We start from the raw sequence: 15074 nt of genomic DNA, 5'->3' as shown, positions 1-15074 counted from the left end.
GGAAGGAAGGAAGGAAGGAAGGAAGGAAGGAAGGAAGGAAGGAAGGAAGGAAGGAAGGAAGGAAGGAAGGAAGGAAATGGTAGAAGTTCCAAAATACATTGGCTATAATTTATTTAGGTAGTGAAAATATCGACTCTTGATGGCTGGGGGTTCAAGCCTTTCAAACACAGATTAAAATCTTAACACTTAAAACTAAATACTGTTCTAGCCTCAAAGGTGATGTGGCACTCTTTTGAACTCCTACTATCCCGTGGGCTTTGATTGTGCCTTTGTCTGCACCTGCAATGAAATCCCCCCTGCGCATATGAGCAACAAAATCTACAGTGTGGGATGAAGCACAAAGTATACCCTCTGCTGAACACCTCTGGTTAAGGACCGGCAGCATCGGTGCTAAAGCATGGCCCATCAAATCAAATCAAACGGTAACCTCCCATGTAGTTCAGAAGCACTGGCTTCATTAAAGCTCTTGGGACACTTGTGTGAAGCTCGACAATCCCGAACCATTGGGGGAGGGGGGAGGCCAAAAAAGAAGAAGAGCTCCTTCCACATCTAAGGGGGCTTTACCTCAATGGTTTTCTGTTGGTCTATTCCCAGGCTATGCATCAGTCGCAAAACCTGCTCGTTATATTCTCCAATCGAAGGCTCATTCTCCTGCCCTGGGGGATAGAGCACAGGCCTCTGCACGGGGACCTCTACCAGCATCCACTTGTGCTCTTTGATCTGAGTAATCGTCAGCCTTTTCGATGGATCCAGGACCAGCATCCTCCGGATAAGGTGCTCACACTCTGCAGGGACAGGAAAGGGGGAGAGATGGAGCTAATCTGGAACCGGGATAAATGGCTACACAGTACTCATTTGGAGTACTGTGTACAGTTCTGGTCACCACACCTCAAAAAGGATATTATAGCATCGGAAAAAGTGCAGAAAAGGGCAACTAGAATGATCAAAGGGTTGGAACACTTTCCCTATGAAAAAAGGTTAAAACGCTTGGGGCTCTTTAGCTTGGAGAAACGGCGGCTGAGGGGTGACATGATCGAGGTTTATAAAATCGTGCATGGGATAGAGCAGGGAGAGAAAGAAGTCCTTTTCTCCCTTTCTTACAATACAAGAACTCCTGGGCACTCAACGAAATTGCTGAGCAGTCGGGTTAGAACAGATAAAAGGGAGTCCTTCTCCACCCAAAGAAGTGATGAACACATGGAATTCACTGCCACTGGAGGTGGTGGCGGCTACAAGCATGAACAGCTTCAAGAGGGGATTGGATACACATATGGAGCAGAAGTCCATCAGTGGCTCTTAGCCACAAGGTATAGATAGGAACTCTCAGTCTGGGGCAAGGGATGCTCTGTCTTCTTGGTGCCTGGGGGGCAACAGTGGGAGGGCTTCTAGTGTCCAGGCCCCACTGCTGGACCTCCTGGTGGCACCTGGTATTTTTGGCCACTGTGTGACACAGAGTGTTGAACAAGACGGGCCACTGGCCTGATCCAACATTGGCTTCTCTTATGTTCTTATGGCTGTCCCGTTGACAGTTACTCAGTTTAACACTGATTGATAAAGAGGCCATCGACGCTAGGAAAAGGCTTGGTTCTGACACCAGGTAAGTTCCTGCTAAAAATAAAAATAATCTCGAGGCTGGGGACTTCAATTTGTACAAGGAACAAGATCCATTTCTCCCACAGGTGCGCAATTATGGAGAACAGCAGAATTATTTCTAACTGCCGGCATGATAAAAGGAATAACAGTAATTCTTAGCACCCCTCAGGACAGCTGATGGGCACACAAAAAGCACAGACATGTCAACAAATGAAGCCTTTAAATAGTGGCAAAAAATATTCACCTTTCACAAATGATCAAGGTATTCAAAGAACTAAAGCAATGTGACCATGGTTACAAAGGAATATTGTGGCAGAGAATTCTGCCCTTTCCCCACAAACGCCACTTCCTGGCCCTAAACAGGATTTTCGTATGAAGCAAGAAAAAATATCTAAGGACATCCTTAGTTATTTCAGATAGTACACCTTGCACCGTGGTCCAGGTCAGTATTGTCCACTCAGACTGGCAGCACCTCTCCAGGGTCCCAGGCTGAGGTCTTTCGCATCACCTACTGCCTGCTCCTTTTGATTGGAGGTGCCAGGGATTGAACCTGGGACCTTCTGCATGCAAAGCAGAGGCTCTACCACTGAGCCACGATGTGTGCCATGGTGGGCCCTCCATGGCATATATCTGCTCACCTGCCACCTCCTCCTGTACCACCTAGCTGCTGCAGCCAGAAACAAGGCAGGAGGTGATGAGCAAGCCGACACCTGTTGCGGCGGCTAGCTGGGTTCAGGCTGGGCTGCCAGCACCGCTGGGGCCTGGCTTGCCCCTGGTTGCCAGTGGCCATTCAAGGCAGCAGCCGAGTGGGAACTCGTCCAGGAAGTTAAAGGGCTGATGGTGCAGTCCTAAGTGCCTTTACAGCCTTCTAAGCCCATTGGCTTCAGTGGAATGTAGAAAGGGGGTAAGGCTGCTTCGGATGGCACTGCAGTTCTCCCGGGTGTCGGCCCCGGAGTCAGTCCTTTTAACTCCCGGGAGAGGCAACGCTACATGTAAAGGGTGGCTCAGGGCCCAGAATTTTGCATTTGATTTGCTCAGGGTCACCATTTACATTCGAGGAGACAAACAGCTTCGGACCATAGGCAGGAACAAACGTTCAACATGAAACAGCCTCTGGGTTTCACTGAACGCTGAGCAGAAATGCCGCTACGCAGACAGAGGAGGCTGGCAAACGCCCAAAATAGAAACGGAGAATGAGGAACAGACCAAGGCTGAGGTCACAAGCATGCCTTGTGTGTGGGGAATACACGTGGTCAACACACACACACAGGCACAAAAACACTTCCTTTTCAAAAAGTCAACAGATACTATGTTTTGGGGTCTATACAAAAAGCTTTTAAAAACCAACTAAAATTACACAGGCTGCATTTATCCAATTAGAGGGCCTGCCTAATCACAAGGAACTGAATCTCTAGACAGTGTTATCAGTGTGGCACCAAATTAAATCTGCCAAAGAGGGAGGTCCTGTACCTGAGTCGTGGAGATCTGGGATCGGGAATCCAGCTCCCAAACCTCGGAGGAATGCTGCTGAAGCTGACGCCGAGGGCGAAGAGCTTGGGGGTGGGCTCCTAGATGCCTCCCCTTCAAGGGAGGCCCAGGTCGCCACCGTTGTTCGATCGGCCTTTTACCGTCTGTGGCTGGTCAGGCAGCTGGTCCCGAATCTCACTCCCCGGGACTTAGCTATAGTGACCCATGCAATGGTCACTTCCAGACTGGATCACTGTAACTCACTCTGTGTGGGGCTGCCCTTGACCGGGAATCTGCAACTAGTGCAGAATGCGGTGGCACGTATGCCGACGGCGACGCCTGTGCGGGCTCATGTTCAGCCAGTGCTGCACCAACTGCACTGGCTGCCAACAGAGTACCGGATCCTGTTCAAGGTTTTGGTGTTAACCTTCAAAGCCCTATGAGGCCAGGGACCTGCATATCTTTGGGACCACCTCTCCCCATACGTCCCTCGCAGAGCATTGCACTCAAGTGACCAACATCTCCTGGTTGTCCCCGACCCCTAGGATGTCCGGCTCACCTCGACTAGGGCCAGGGCTTTCTCTGCCCTGGCCCCAGCCTGGTGGAACAAGCTCCCTCTTGATATCAGGGCCCTGCGGGATTTGTTACAATTCCACAGAGCCTGCAAGGCGGAGCTGTTCCGCTGGGCCTTCGGATGAGGTGGCGGACATCCAAATTCGATCTCGGCCTCCCCTGCTGGCCACATGGATCCAGCTCAAACTGAGCATCGCTGTCGAGGTGAATCCACCCTGTTTTGTGTCAGATTGGGTTTTATGAGAATTATGGTTTTAACTATTTGATTATATATCATTAGTGATTTGTGAGCCACCCAGACGGCCTGCTTGAGGGGAGGGCAGGATAAAAGTAGAAATAAACAAACGTAAGTGGGACAGACCCGGTCCAGTGTTCTGAATTAGTGTGAGTCGGCTCACAGTTTTTTAGCCTCTGGCTCATGGGTTTCTGTCCCAGCTCGGGAACGAGGGCTCCAGAGCAAACTGATTTATGCAGCAGACAAATTGCTCGCTCACAATTTTAATGCCAGTAGCTCAAAAGTAGGATTCTTGGCCACAAGGCTCCACAGCTTAGAGGGAGCATCGATCCGGTCTTCTCTGCTTAGCTCTGCTGCTTATGATGTCCAGCTCCTTTCTAAGGCAAGTCAGCCAATGGACAGGTACCGGGCTAGAGTGCCCAGCAGTCTCTGAAGCACTGAGAATGCTGCTCTGATCGGGGCTGATTTACCGGGCCAGAACAGTCCCTGGCTTTCACACCACATTCAGCGCACATTAAAGCAGGTACTGCCATCACCCAAGCTCTGCCTCAGACTGATGTCCAGCATGGAATAAAGCAGGTGTGTGGGGAAGGGGGACACTGTGACTCAGTGGTAGAGCATCTGCTCGGCATGCAGAAGGCCTCCACTTCAATCCCCTGCATCTCCAGTTTAAAGTACTAGGTAAGGGTGGCTCAGTGGTTAAGGTGTTGAGCTGCGACACCGGAAGGTTGGCAGTTCGGCCGTTCGAGACCTGAGTGCCATGTGACAGAGTCTCTGGCCCCAGCTCCTGCCAATCTAGCAGCTTGAAAGCAAGAAATTGCAAGTAGATAAATAGGTACCGCTTCGGTGAGAAGGTGACAGCGTTCCACGCACCTTGGCGTTTAGTCATGCTGGCCACATGACCACGGAGAAGTCTTCGGACAGCGCTGGCTCTTCGGCTTGGAAATGGAGACGAGCACCGCCCCCTAGAGTCAGATTCGACTGGCTTTCGAGCAAGGGAAACCTTTGCCTTTACTTTAAGGGCGATATGGAAGATCCTCCTCTGCCTGAGACTCTGGAGAGCTGCTGCCAGTCTGAGTAGTCAGTACTGACCTTAGTGGGGCCAGTGGTCTGATTCAGAATAAGGCAGCTTCATGTGAACAGACTTACAACATCACATGCTAACATGACGGAACAACAGAACGATCCGTTCTCAACTTTGTTGTGCATGCTGGGCACTAACAGAGGAGACTGTCAAAGGTAACTTCCAGGCATGCAAAGGGAATTTTTTGCATTTTTGTTCTCTGTATCTGAGAGGCAGCTTGCTATTTTCGTCTCAGTTTCTGCCTTTGGAATGAAGGGGTCCCCACCGCCCACAGGCCACCCATCACCCACAGCTTTTCATAACGAACAACGGGAGCCAAAGTTAAAAGACCTCCAAAGAATGGTGCGTGCAGTTATTACCTTCTGACATGAAATAGGGGATCCGGAACCTCCCTTCCAGGACTCGTTGTCTCAGGATGGGAAGAGTAGGGCCATCGAAAGGTAGTGCTCCACAGACTAAGACGTAGAGAACTACACCCATGCTCTGGAAGACAGAAGAACATTTTCTGCGTTTACCCCTGGGGAAACCCCTTGGTCCAAAGTCTGCTGGTCAAACACAACTGTACTGCCTTTAAGAAAACACGTTGCATCTGTATTTCACAGAGTGCTTCAGTATCCAAGTAATGCCTGCCCGGCGCTTACTCCGCACAAGCAATATAGAGCAGCAGGGTCTGCAAAGCAGTATTACTGGAAGCATCTACAAGCCTCGGACACTCTAGCCTAATTTTAAACAAAATATCAGAGCCCGTGCATTTTTGCTTCCCACGTCTTTCCCCCTGCCTTCCTTTATCCTGTGAGCAGCCAGTTTTATGCACGTCACCGGACGCGTGCCCGTTTGCTTAACGTATCTGCAGAAATTGGGTTACAAGTTGCCGTTATCACCATCACATCCCTAGTAGCTTTTCTTGTTGTCTGCAGTTTCCCCCTCGCTGACATGATTTCCCCTTGGGGGGGGGGGAGTAAGTTCACCAGAGACGGCTTCGTTCATTTTGCCAGCCTCCTCCTTCTACTAAAGACCTGTGCCTCCAGCTAATGGAGTCTGACATCCTTCCTTTGGCTGAGGTGTGAATTCCCACACTGGGCTTCTTCTTCAGACGGCATCCCAGAGTCCAACTGGAGTTACACTTTCCTATGGAGCGTGGGAAGGGAGTGTCCATCTAGAATGATCGTAGCTCCAGTCAGCTGGACTTTTTAAGGACCTGAATTAATGCAAGCCAAGGCTCTGTTATTAGGCTCTGTTATTTTCAAAACTGCACACTCTCTCCCTTGTTTAAATAAAGCCTGTCTTCCTTCCAGCCTTGACTGTCTCTGAGGTGAATTCCCAGCCAACAGCTCAAGGACGGATGTGCACATGTGTGAGGTGTGGTATGTGAGAGGAGGGCAGAGCTTCTGCCTATCTAGCTCTGTCTCTAACCGCAAGGGGGCAGGTTGGTGGCACACTACCTGAAGCCCGTGCGGGCTCTTTTGAGCCGTGCGGCCCCTGCTCTCTGGTGGCCCAAGAGTGGCTGGGAAAGTCGGGTGGTGAGTTGGAGCTCCCTCCCTCCCTTCCCCGTTGGTATCTGACCCCATCACAACACCAGTCATGGCGGAACGGAAGGGAACTGGGCAGGGGTTGGGCTAGCGGCATGGATGGGGCACCAGGCAGGAGGCTTTCCAATGATCAGGCCACGAGAGAAACAAGAACAGATTCAAAGTCATTCACTATTGCTGCTGCTGGGATTGTAAGCAACTTACAAGCTAGCAGAGGGGCTCCCAGCTTTGTTACAAAACACAGGGGGGAAAAACTGAACTTGTGCATATTTGTAGTGCTGATGGCCACTGCTGGAACCCAATTTATCACCCAGATAGCGTCAGCAGTGGCACCTAAATCCTAGTACTCAACTGCATGGCTGCCGTTGCCTTTGGGGAAAGACTTCTTTCATCTAGAGCTCTTATAAGCCATATAATTCAGTATGTGTAATTCTTCCCATCACTTCAGCACTTCTCTTAGAGCCATTAACAGAACGGAACCCCCCCCCCCAACCTGAAGAATCTACAGCAACCCTACCATCTTATCTATGGCTACAGGCATTTTCCATCTAATCTGATAAATCCTAGGCATTTTTTCTGCAGTGCTGTGGGACCTTGTGTAAGATTGATAAGGGAGACGGCCTCCAGAGCAAGTTTCACTCAATGAAATATAAGCCACCTTCAACAGAGGCACAGAATATTTATCCCAGCCCAAATTCCACCCAAAGCTTCCTTGAATTCTCACGGCTCAAAATGCTGACGTGTGATGCTCTCTTGCTCCCAACTTGAAAAAGCTTAAGGGAAGAAATCCCTCTCAAGGTCAGGATAAGAGCCTCAGATCCGGGTCTGCTGCAAAGCCCGCCAGAGTTATTACGTAAGGCATGACGGGAGGGAAGTCTCACCAGTGTACTGACTGTCAAGCTCTCATTTGAACAAGCAGGCCATGTGTCTCATCTAGTGGTGCCAAGGGGAAGTTTGAAAAAATCTGCCCAACAACTTAATGGTGCAGAGCAATGTTCCCTCTAAGCTGCGGAGTCTTGTGAGCAAAAATTCTACTTTGTGAGCTACTGGCATTCAGGCTGTGAGCGAGCGATTTGGCTACTGCATTAATTAGTTTGCTCCGGAGCCGTCCTTCCTGAGCTGGTACAAAAATGTGTGAGCCAGAGGCTAAAAAACTGTGAGCTAGCTCACACTAACTCAGCTTAGAGGGAACACTGGTGCAGAGATATAACCTGGCAAGGACAGAAGAAAAAGTCTCATGGGAACCATAAAAACCCCAGACTTGGAACTGCAATAAATGTAGTTGTATGGGCCCTTATTAATTGCTGTAGGGGGAGAAACATACAGATTTGCCCTTCCCCATGCCTGGAATGATCAGCTTCGTTAAACACCCCCCCCAAAAAAAAAAATGTGGCCTGTTTTGTTGTCAAATAAACTCCCAAAACTTTTACATTTCAAGTGCAAGTCCTCTTCTTGTCTGGTTTTGAAAAATATTTTTGTTAGCAACACAGCAAGTCAGTAGTTTTAGGAAATGTTTTCCCAGTGCTCTGCAAATGTTCTGGCACCACCTCACAAGAGCATCCAGCGCTGCAAATCCTTGGGCGTGTTACCAAGTTCATTTTAAAGTTACAGGACAGCAGGTGCAACGGGGTTGGCGAGAAGTGTTTCTTTGTTAAACAAATGTGAGTCTCTTCACAGCAGCAGAATATGCCACAATCTTCCACGCCCTTGCCTAGTTCCTAAAGAAAACAGTAAGCAAGGGCCAGTTCCAAGAATGGGAAGGCGCTTACATTCCACCTACGAGAAATATGAAGAACCCCAGCCAGCCATAAATCCTGGAAACAGACAGAAAGGATACGTTTCTCTACCATTAGAGGTTTCCTTACTGGTGCATGCACTCCCGTGGCTGGAAACTACTGTCAGAAACTGCTGAGAGATACACCTGTGAGATGTTCAGCCTGGCAAGTCTGTAAGCCCAGCCCTACAGCAGGCTGCAAAAGCCATGCTGAGGATGCTTTGCTAATACCAGGTGACACGAAAATCCAATTATTAAAGAAAGGAATGAAAAGCACTGTGTCTGACGGGGCATTGAAGAGTTCAAGGACCCGGGCTCAGCACATTTCGTCTCCTGCATGCACCATGTGAGATTTTTTTTGGTCAGCCTGCATGTCCCTTCCCATTAGAGTAACATGAAGCAAACACACCACGCATTCCGGTTCAGCCACATGGAACTTGCCCGCAGCGGAATGGTTCCAGGCAAACAGCCTGTTTCCTCCACTCAGAGGGAAGAGGGCAGAGAGCAGCCGCGTACTAATGACTCAGACAATCCCTCTGGCCTTGTGAAGAATTCAGGATCCTAACTTTGGTCTGAACGCCTGAGAAAGAAGAGGGATATGCTGACGAAGGCTTTCATGGCCGGAGTTCATTCGCTGTTGCAGATTTTCCGGCCTGTACGGCTGTGGTCTTGGCATTGTCGGACCTGACGTTCCGCCAGTAGCTGTGACTGGCATCCTCAGAGGTATAACACAGAAAGGTGGAGTACTCTCTGTGTCAAGGTGAGAAGAAAAATGGTAGGCGGATAATTTATATCTACTCAGGAAGGTGGGGTAGGGCTGAGTCATTATCTTGTAGGAGTTCCTCAGGCTGTGAAACATGCTAATGTTTCAGCTTTCCTGAGAAGGTTCTTTTGCATATGGATTGTTTCCTGAGGAGGTTCTTTTTCTGTCTTATACCTCTGAGGATGCCAGTTACAGCTACTGGCAAAACGTCAGGTCCGACAATGCCAAGACCGGAAAAATCTACAACAGCCCGGAAAATCTACAACAGCTAAAGAAGAGAGAATTAATACAATAAGCCACAGCGTGGAGAGCTGAGCACACACTAGGCACGAATTCAGGGGAGAGGACAAGCTCCCCGGATAGGCCAAATTACTTCCCATCTTACAAAAGATATCAGTTTTAAAGGAATGTTTCCAGTTCCCCAACTCATATCTACTGGGCACTGTGACGGGTCTGAAGAAGCAAGATCAACTTTGGCTACATGCTGGTAAAAGGAAAAAAGGTTAATGGTTTCTAGGTTATGGTTTACATGACAAATATCAAGCTACCCAAATATCCAGCTGTGGACCCTCGTACTGTTGACCTTCAAAGACCTCGGGGGCAGCATAAGGGGGGCTTCCGCACCATGTTGTCAAAGGCTCTCCGCTTTTGTAGAAATTTCCAAACCCAAAATCTGTTGAGAGGGAAAAAAGGGGGGGGGGGAACACATAGATAAGCTTTCTTAGATTTTGAAATCCAGGTTCATATTATTCATTTCTGGTCAACACTTTTGTGGTAAGCAATGAAATGAAGGTGGGCCCAGACACGTACATATTAAGACCAAAACATCCTTAAGCATGTTCACCAGATCATTCAGAGAAAGTTGTGCAAAGCTTCATAACATAATGTTGTAAATGTTAAATGCGCAAGACGCATCACATCTCCTCGCTCCTGCTATAGACTCATTTTAAAAGGCGTAGTCATGTCTTTGCCCTGACCTGGACGGCCCAAGCTAGCCTGATCTCATCAGATCTCGAATGCTAAGCAGGGGCAACCCTGGTTAATACTTGGACGGCAGACCACCAAGGAAGCCCAGGGTTGCTACGCAGAGGCGTCAATAGCAAACCACCTCTGAAGGTCTCTTGACTTGAAAACCCTACGGGGTTGCCATACGTCGGCTGAGACTTAACAGTACTTTCCGCCACTACCACTCATGCCTTCAGCAGTAAGGGGAACAATGGCTGGGTTAAGAACATAAGAGAAGCCAGTGTTGGATCAGGCCAATGCCCCATCTAGTCCAATACTCTGTGTCACACAGTGGCCAGAAATACCAGGTGCCATCAGGAGGTCCAGCAGTGGGGCCAGGACACCAGAAGACCTCCCACTGTTGCCCACCCCCAAGCATCAAGAATACAGAGCATCACTTGCCCCAGACTGAGAGTTCCAATCTATACCTTGTGGCTAATAGCCACTGAGGGGCTTCTGCGCTGTATGTTTATCCAATTCCCTCTTGAAGCCTTCCATGCTTGTAGCCGCCGCCACCTCCTGTGGCCGTGAATTCCACGTATTAATCACTCTTTGGGTGAAGAAGGACTTCCTTTTATCCGTTCTAACCTGACCGCTCAGCAATTTCATTGAGTGCCCACGAGCTCTTGTATTGTGAGAAAGGGAGAAAAGTACTTCTTTCTCCACCTGCTCTATTTATAAACCTCGATCATGTCACCCCTCAGTTACTGTTTAGTTGCTGTTGTAGCTCCCAGGTCTCCACTCTGTGCCTGAAGGCTGCCTCTGTGCAGCTGCTAGTCCTGAGTCCAACTGGATAACCATGCAGATGTGCTGTGGACACCCTGAATTTTCCATTCCACCCACCCACCCAACGTGTCTTACAAACAAGGCCATTAACATTCCATCCACACGGCTACAATCAATGGGCGCTTGTTTTGATCCTATGAGAAGCCCTGGAAAATTCAGATGTGGCTTTGGTGGCACCTTGGTATTTGAAATATTGCTTCAGTCCAGACTTTGGGGGATTCTGAACAGCTGTAATCTGGTTTGTTGTTCTGCAGCCTTCTGAGCACATTTCGCAGGGTACTTCGCTTAGTACCATCTGCTCTGCATGGATTCCACCCATTCTCAATCAGGGAGCTTCAATCGTACGCACAACTCTGATCAGTTCTCAGCCTCCAACCCTAGCTAGCCGTTTCTGCGGATCCACTTTCAGGAAGCCCCCCTGACCTTTAGAGCACCTTACAGCTGCTAAAATGTCTCCTACACAGAAAGCAGAGCTCAAAGGCCATAACTCACAGCTCAAAAGCAAAAAGGAGGTGAGCAATTAAGTAGCTTGGTGAAGAGGGCACAATGGAGAGAAAACAAAAGCCCGTTAGTGCTCTTTTCTACCTTAATGTCACCTCCACAGCTAGCGAGAGGGCTGAAACAAAGGAACGCCAGGGCACTGATTTGAACCATTTCCATATTCTTGCTTTTAAAACCTTCGGGAGACACATAAATGCATGCTTCCAGTTTGCCTGGCACTTCAGTCTGTCAAATGCAGCTGTCAAAAGTCTAACATACATCTTTTGCACAACCCTGGTAAAAGGAGACCTCTATGCCACAGTCTCATTCATGTGTCCTATTAGCATAGCATGGTGCTCCGCTGTCAATGGCCTTTGTAAGTAACTGCCCTGACTGTGCTTCTACACAACACTGGTTTCCAGCCGTGCTTTTACAGGGAACAATACATCCCATTAACAAGTCAAATCCTTTGCGTGGTTTGAGGAACCTTATGAAACTCAGTCTCCGAGATATGTGGAAACAGCAGCGTCGGCTTAGCTGTATCTCCTGTCCGAACAGTTCAGGAGCATGTGAGTGCCATGTGGCACTGATCAGCAGATAGCAGAACTGATAAACACAGCAATTAGAAGACACTGGACAGGCATCACACGGAGGCCTCACTTTGCCCCAGTGGTGGCAAGCTGCACTACATTGCAGAAGGGACTCCAAGTTCACCTCACATGACCTTATGCAACAAGAAAGAAATCTGAAGTTGGTTCCTGGTTCATAACCTGCAGCTCTGCCTTCCCTTTTTTTATTCAGAGGTCCAAATACCTCTGTAGAGACCTGAAATTTAAATAAGTACAGCTCAAAATCCAAGGTAAACCATTCAACATCACAGTAATCCAAGTCTATGCCCCAACCACTGATGCAGAAGAGGATGAAGTGGACTGGTACTAGGAAGACCTACAACACCTCCTAGAACTAACACCAAAAAGATGTACTTATCATCACAGGGGCTTGTAATACTAAATTAGGAAGTCAAAAGGTAACTGGAATAACATACAAGTTTGGCCTTGGAGAACAAAATGAAGCTGGGCAAAGTCTAACAGAGTTTTGTCAAGAGAACACGCTGGTCATAACAAACACCCTCTTCCAACAACCTAAGAGGCGACTCTACACATGGACATCACCAGATGGGCAACACTGAAATCAGATTGATTATATCATTTGCAGTCAAAGATGGAGAAGCTCTATACAGTGAGTAAAAACAAGACCTGGAGCTGACTGTGGCTCAGATCATGAGCTACTCATTGCAAAATTCAGACTTAAACTGGAAAAAGTTGAGAAAATCACTAGGCCACTAAGGTTTGACCTAGATCACATCCCTTATGAATATACAGTAGAAGTGAAGAATAGGTTTAAGGGATTAGATTTGATAGACAGAGTGCCTGAAGAACTATGGATGGAGGTTCGTGACATTGTACAGGAGGCAGCAATCAGCACCATCCCAAAGAAAAAGAAATTCAAGAAAGCAAAGTGGCTGTCTGATGAGACTTTACAAATAGCAGAGAGAAGAAGGAAAGCAAAAGGCAAAGGTGAAAAGAAAAGATTTACCCAACTGAAAGCAGATTTCCAGAGAACAGCAAGGAGAGATAAGGGGGCTTTCCTTTTTTGATCAACAAAGGTTTATTCAAGGTTTTCAACATGTAACAATACAAGAATATAACAACAATATGATGCAAAGAGCAAAAAGAATAACAACAATTATTTGTTAACATTTTCTAAATACTTAAGGAGGTATCATTATGCTCATTAACATAACATCTATCTTGCTGCTAACTTCAGTTCATTGACAGGTTAGGAGTTTTAGCCTGGATGTTACTTTAAACAATTCTATATTCAGAAACAAAGCCAGTATTTATCATTAGCAAAGGAGGGAACCACTTCCTTTTCTGAGAGAAACTGAATTACTGAAAACCACTTACATACAAATGGTGTTTGATAATCCTCGTTAGTGTGATTAGCTATGCCATCCGCTATTTTCCCCATAATAAATTGCATCCAAAGCTTATCATACCACAGGTCTAATGACGGGCCTGAGACTGATTTCCATCTAGCGGCTACGGTAATTCTAGCTGCAGCCAATAATAAAGAGATTGTTTCTTTCATTTGTTTTGGGGAAGAGACTCTGGCCACACTTCAAGTAATATTAATTCAGGACTAAAAGGTATCGCCAGACCAGTTATCTGTCTGACAGCCGTTACTATGTCATCCCAGAATTTTTGGATACAGGGGCATTCCCACCAGCAATGCCAGAATGTCCCAGGGAGATAAGGAGGCTTTCCTGAATGAACAATGCAAAGTAATAGAGGAAAACAATAGAATGGGAAGGACTAGAGATCTCTTCAAGAAAATTGGAGAAATCAAGGAAACGTTCCGTGCAAAGCTGGCCATGATAAAGGACAAAAACGATAGGGACCTAACAGAAGCAGAAGAGATTAGGAAGAGATAGCAAGAATACACAGAAGAACTATACAAGAAGGACCTCAATGTCCTTCCTTGACAACCACAACAGTATGATCACTGACCTCGAGCCAGATATACTGAAGTCAAATGGGCCTTAGAAAGCATTACTAACAACAAAGCTAATGGAGGTGATGGTATCCCAGCTGAGCTATTCAAAGTCTTAAAAGATGATGCTCTTAAAGTGCTGCACTCAATATGCCAGCAAATTTGGAAAACGCAGCAGTGGCCACAGGAGTGGAACAGGTCAGTTTACATTCCAATCCCAAAGAAGGGCAAAGCCAAGGAATGTTCAAACTATCGCACAATTGCAGTCATTTCACACGCTAGCAAGGTCATGCTCAAGATCCTACAAGCTAATCGATGGTATTCCCAGTAGTAATGTATGGCTGCGAGAGTTGGACAATAAGAAGGCCGAGCGCCGAAGAATAGATTCTTTTGAACTATGGTGCTGGAGAAGACTCTTGAGAGTCCCTTGGACTGCAAGAAGATCAAATCAGTCAATCCTAAAAGAAATCAACCCTGACTGTTCCCTGGAAGGCCAGATAATGAAACTGAAGCTCAAATACTTTGGCCACCAAATGAGAAGGGAGCACTCACTGGAGAAGACCCTGATGCTGGGAAAGATTGAAGGTCAAAAGACGGGGACGGCAAAGGATGAGATGGTTTAGACAGTGTTATCTAGGCAATGAACATGAAATTATGCAAACTCCGGAGGATAACGGAAGACAGGAGGATCTGGCATGATGTGGTCCATGGGGTCACGAAGTCGGACTCAACTGTGTGACGGAACAACAACAGCAGCAGCTCAAAATAGCTTTTGGAGCACCCACTAAAACAGGAGTCCTCAATGTGGTGCCCGTGGGCACCATGGTGCTGGCCAACAGCTTTCCTGGCACACATCAAGTGTTTTTAGGAAGTGGGTGGGGCCAGGTAGGGCTTCTGCCCAGCAAGGCTTCTAAATGGCTGTGCATTTTCAGTGTTGCTTTGGCAAAAGCTATCACAACAACACAAGGATCTGCACCGTATTCCTGAAGTTAAGCTGTGGCAATCATTTTACGGCTGGCTCCACTTCCTGTGGCGGCCATTTAGTTGCTGCACCCACCATGCCGTGTCACAATTCCAAATGTGCTCGCAGGCTGAAAAGTTTGGGAAACCCTGCTCTAAATCATACTTCATTCTTCAAAGCTACTGGGGGGGGGGGGGAGTCTCTTTAAGCTCCAGCATGAAAATATTCAGAGCAAAATTCAATAGAGATCACAATGTGCTCCCTAGCAGGG

The 15074-nt window shown here is 47.6% G+C and overlaps 1 protein-coding gene across 1 annotated transcript in view; it reads right to left on the bottom strand.

Annotated features, from left to right (window-relative positions):
* Nucleotides 1-15074, bottom strand: part of SIK2 (salt inducible kinase 2) — a 100912-nt gene that overhangs the window by 25050 nt on the left and 60788 nt on the right. The window contains exons 5-7 of the mRNA XM_015415585.1: nucleotides 9567-9691; nucleotides 5312-5435; nucleotides 565-785 (exon numbers count right to left, since the gene is read on the bottom strand). Coding sequence (XP_015271071.1) covers nucleotides 565-785; nucleotides 5312-5435; nucleotides 9567-9691 — 470 coding nt within the window. The remainder of the gene's footprint in view (nucleotides 1-564; nucleotides 786-5311; nucleotides 5436-9566; nucleotides 9692-15074) is intronic.

Source organism: Gekko japonicus, unplaced genomic scaffold (genome assembly GCF_001447785.1).
Source record: "Gekko japonicus isolate JY-2015 unplaced genomic scaffold, Gekko_japonicus_V1.1 scaffold2257, whole genome shotgun sequence".
Taxonomy (NCBI): domain Eukaryota; kingdom Metazoa; phylum Chordata; class Lepidosauria; order Squamata; family Gekkonidae; genus Gekko; species Gekko japonicus.
This window is presented reverse-complemented; position numbering and strand designations above follow the sequence as displayed.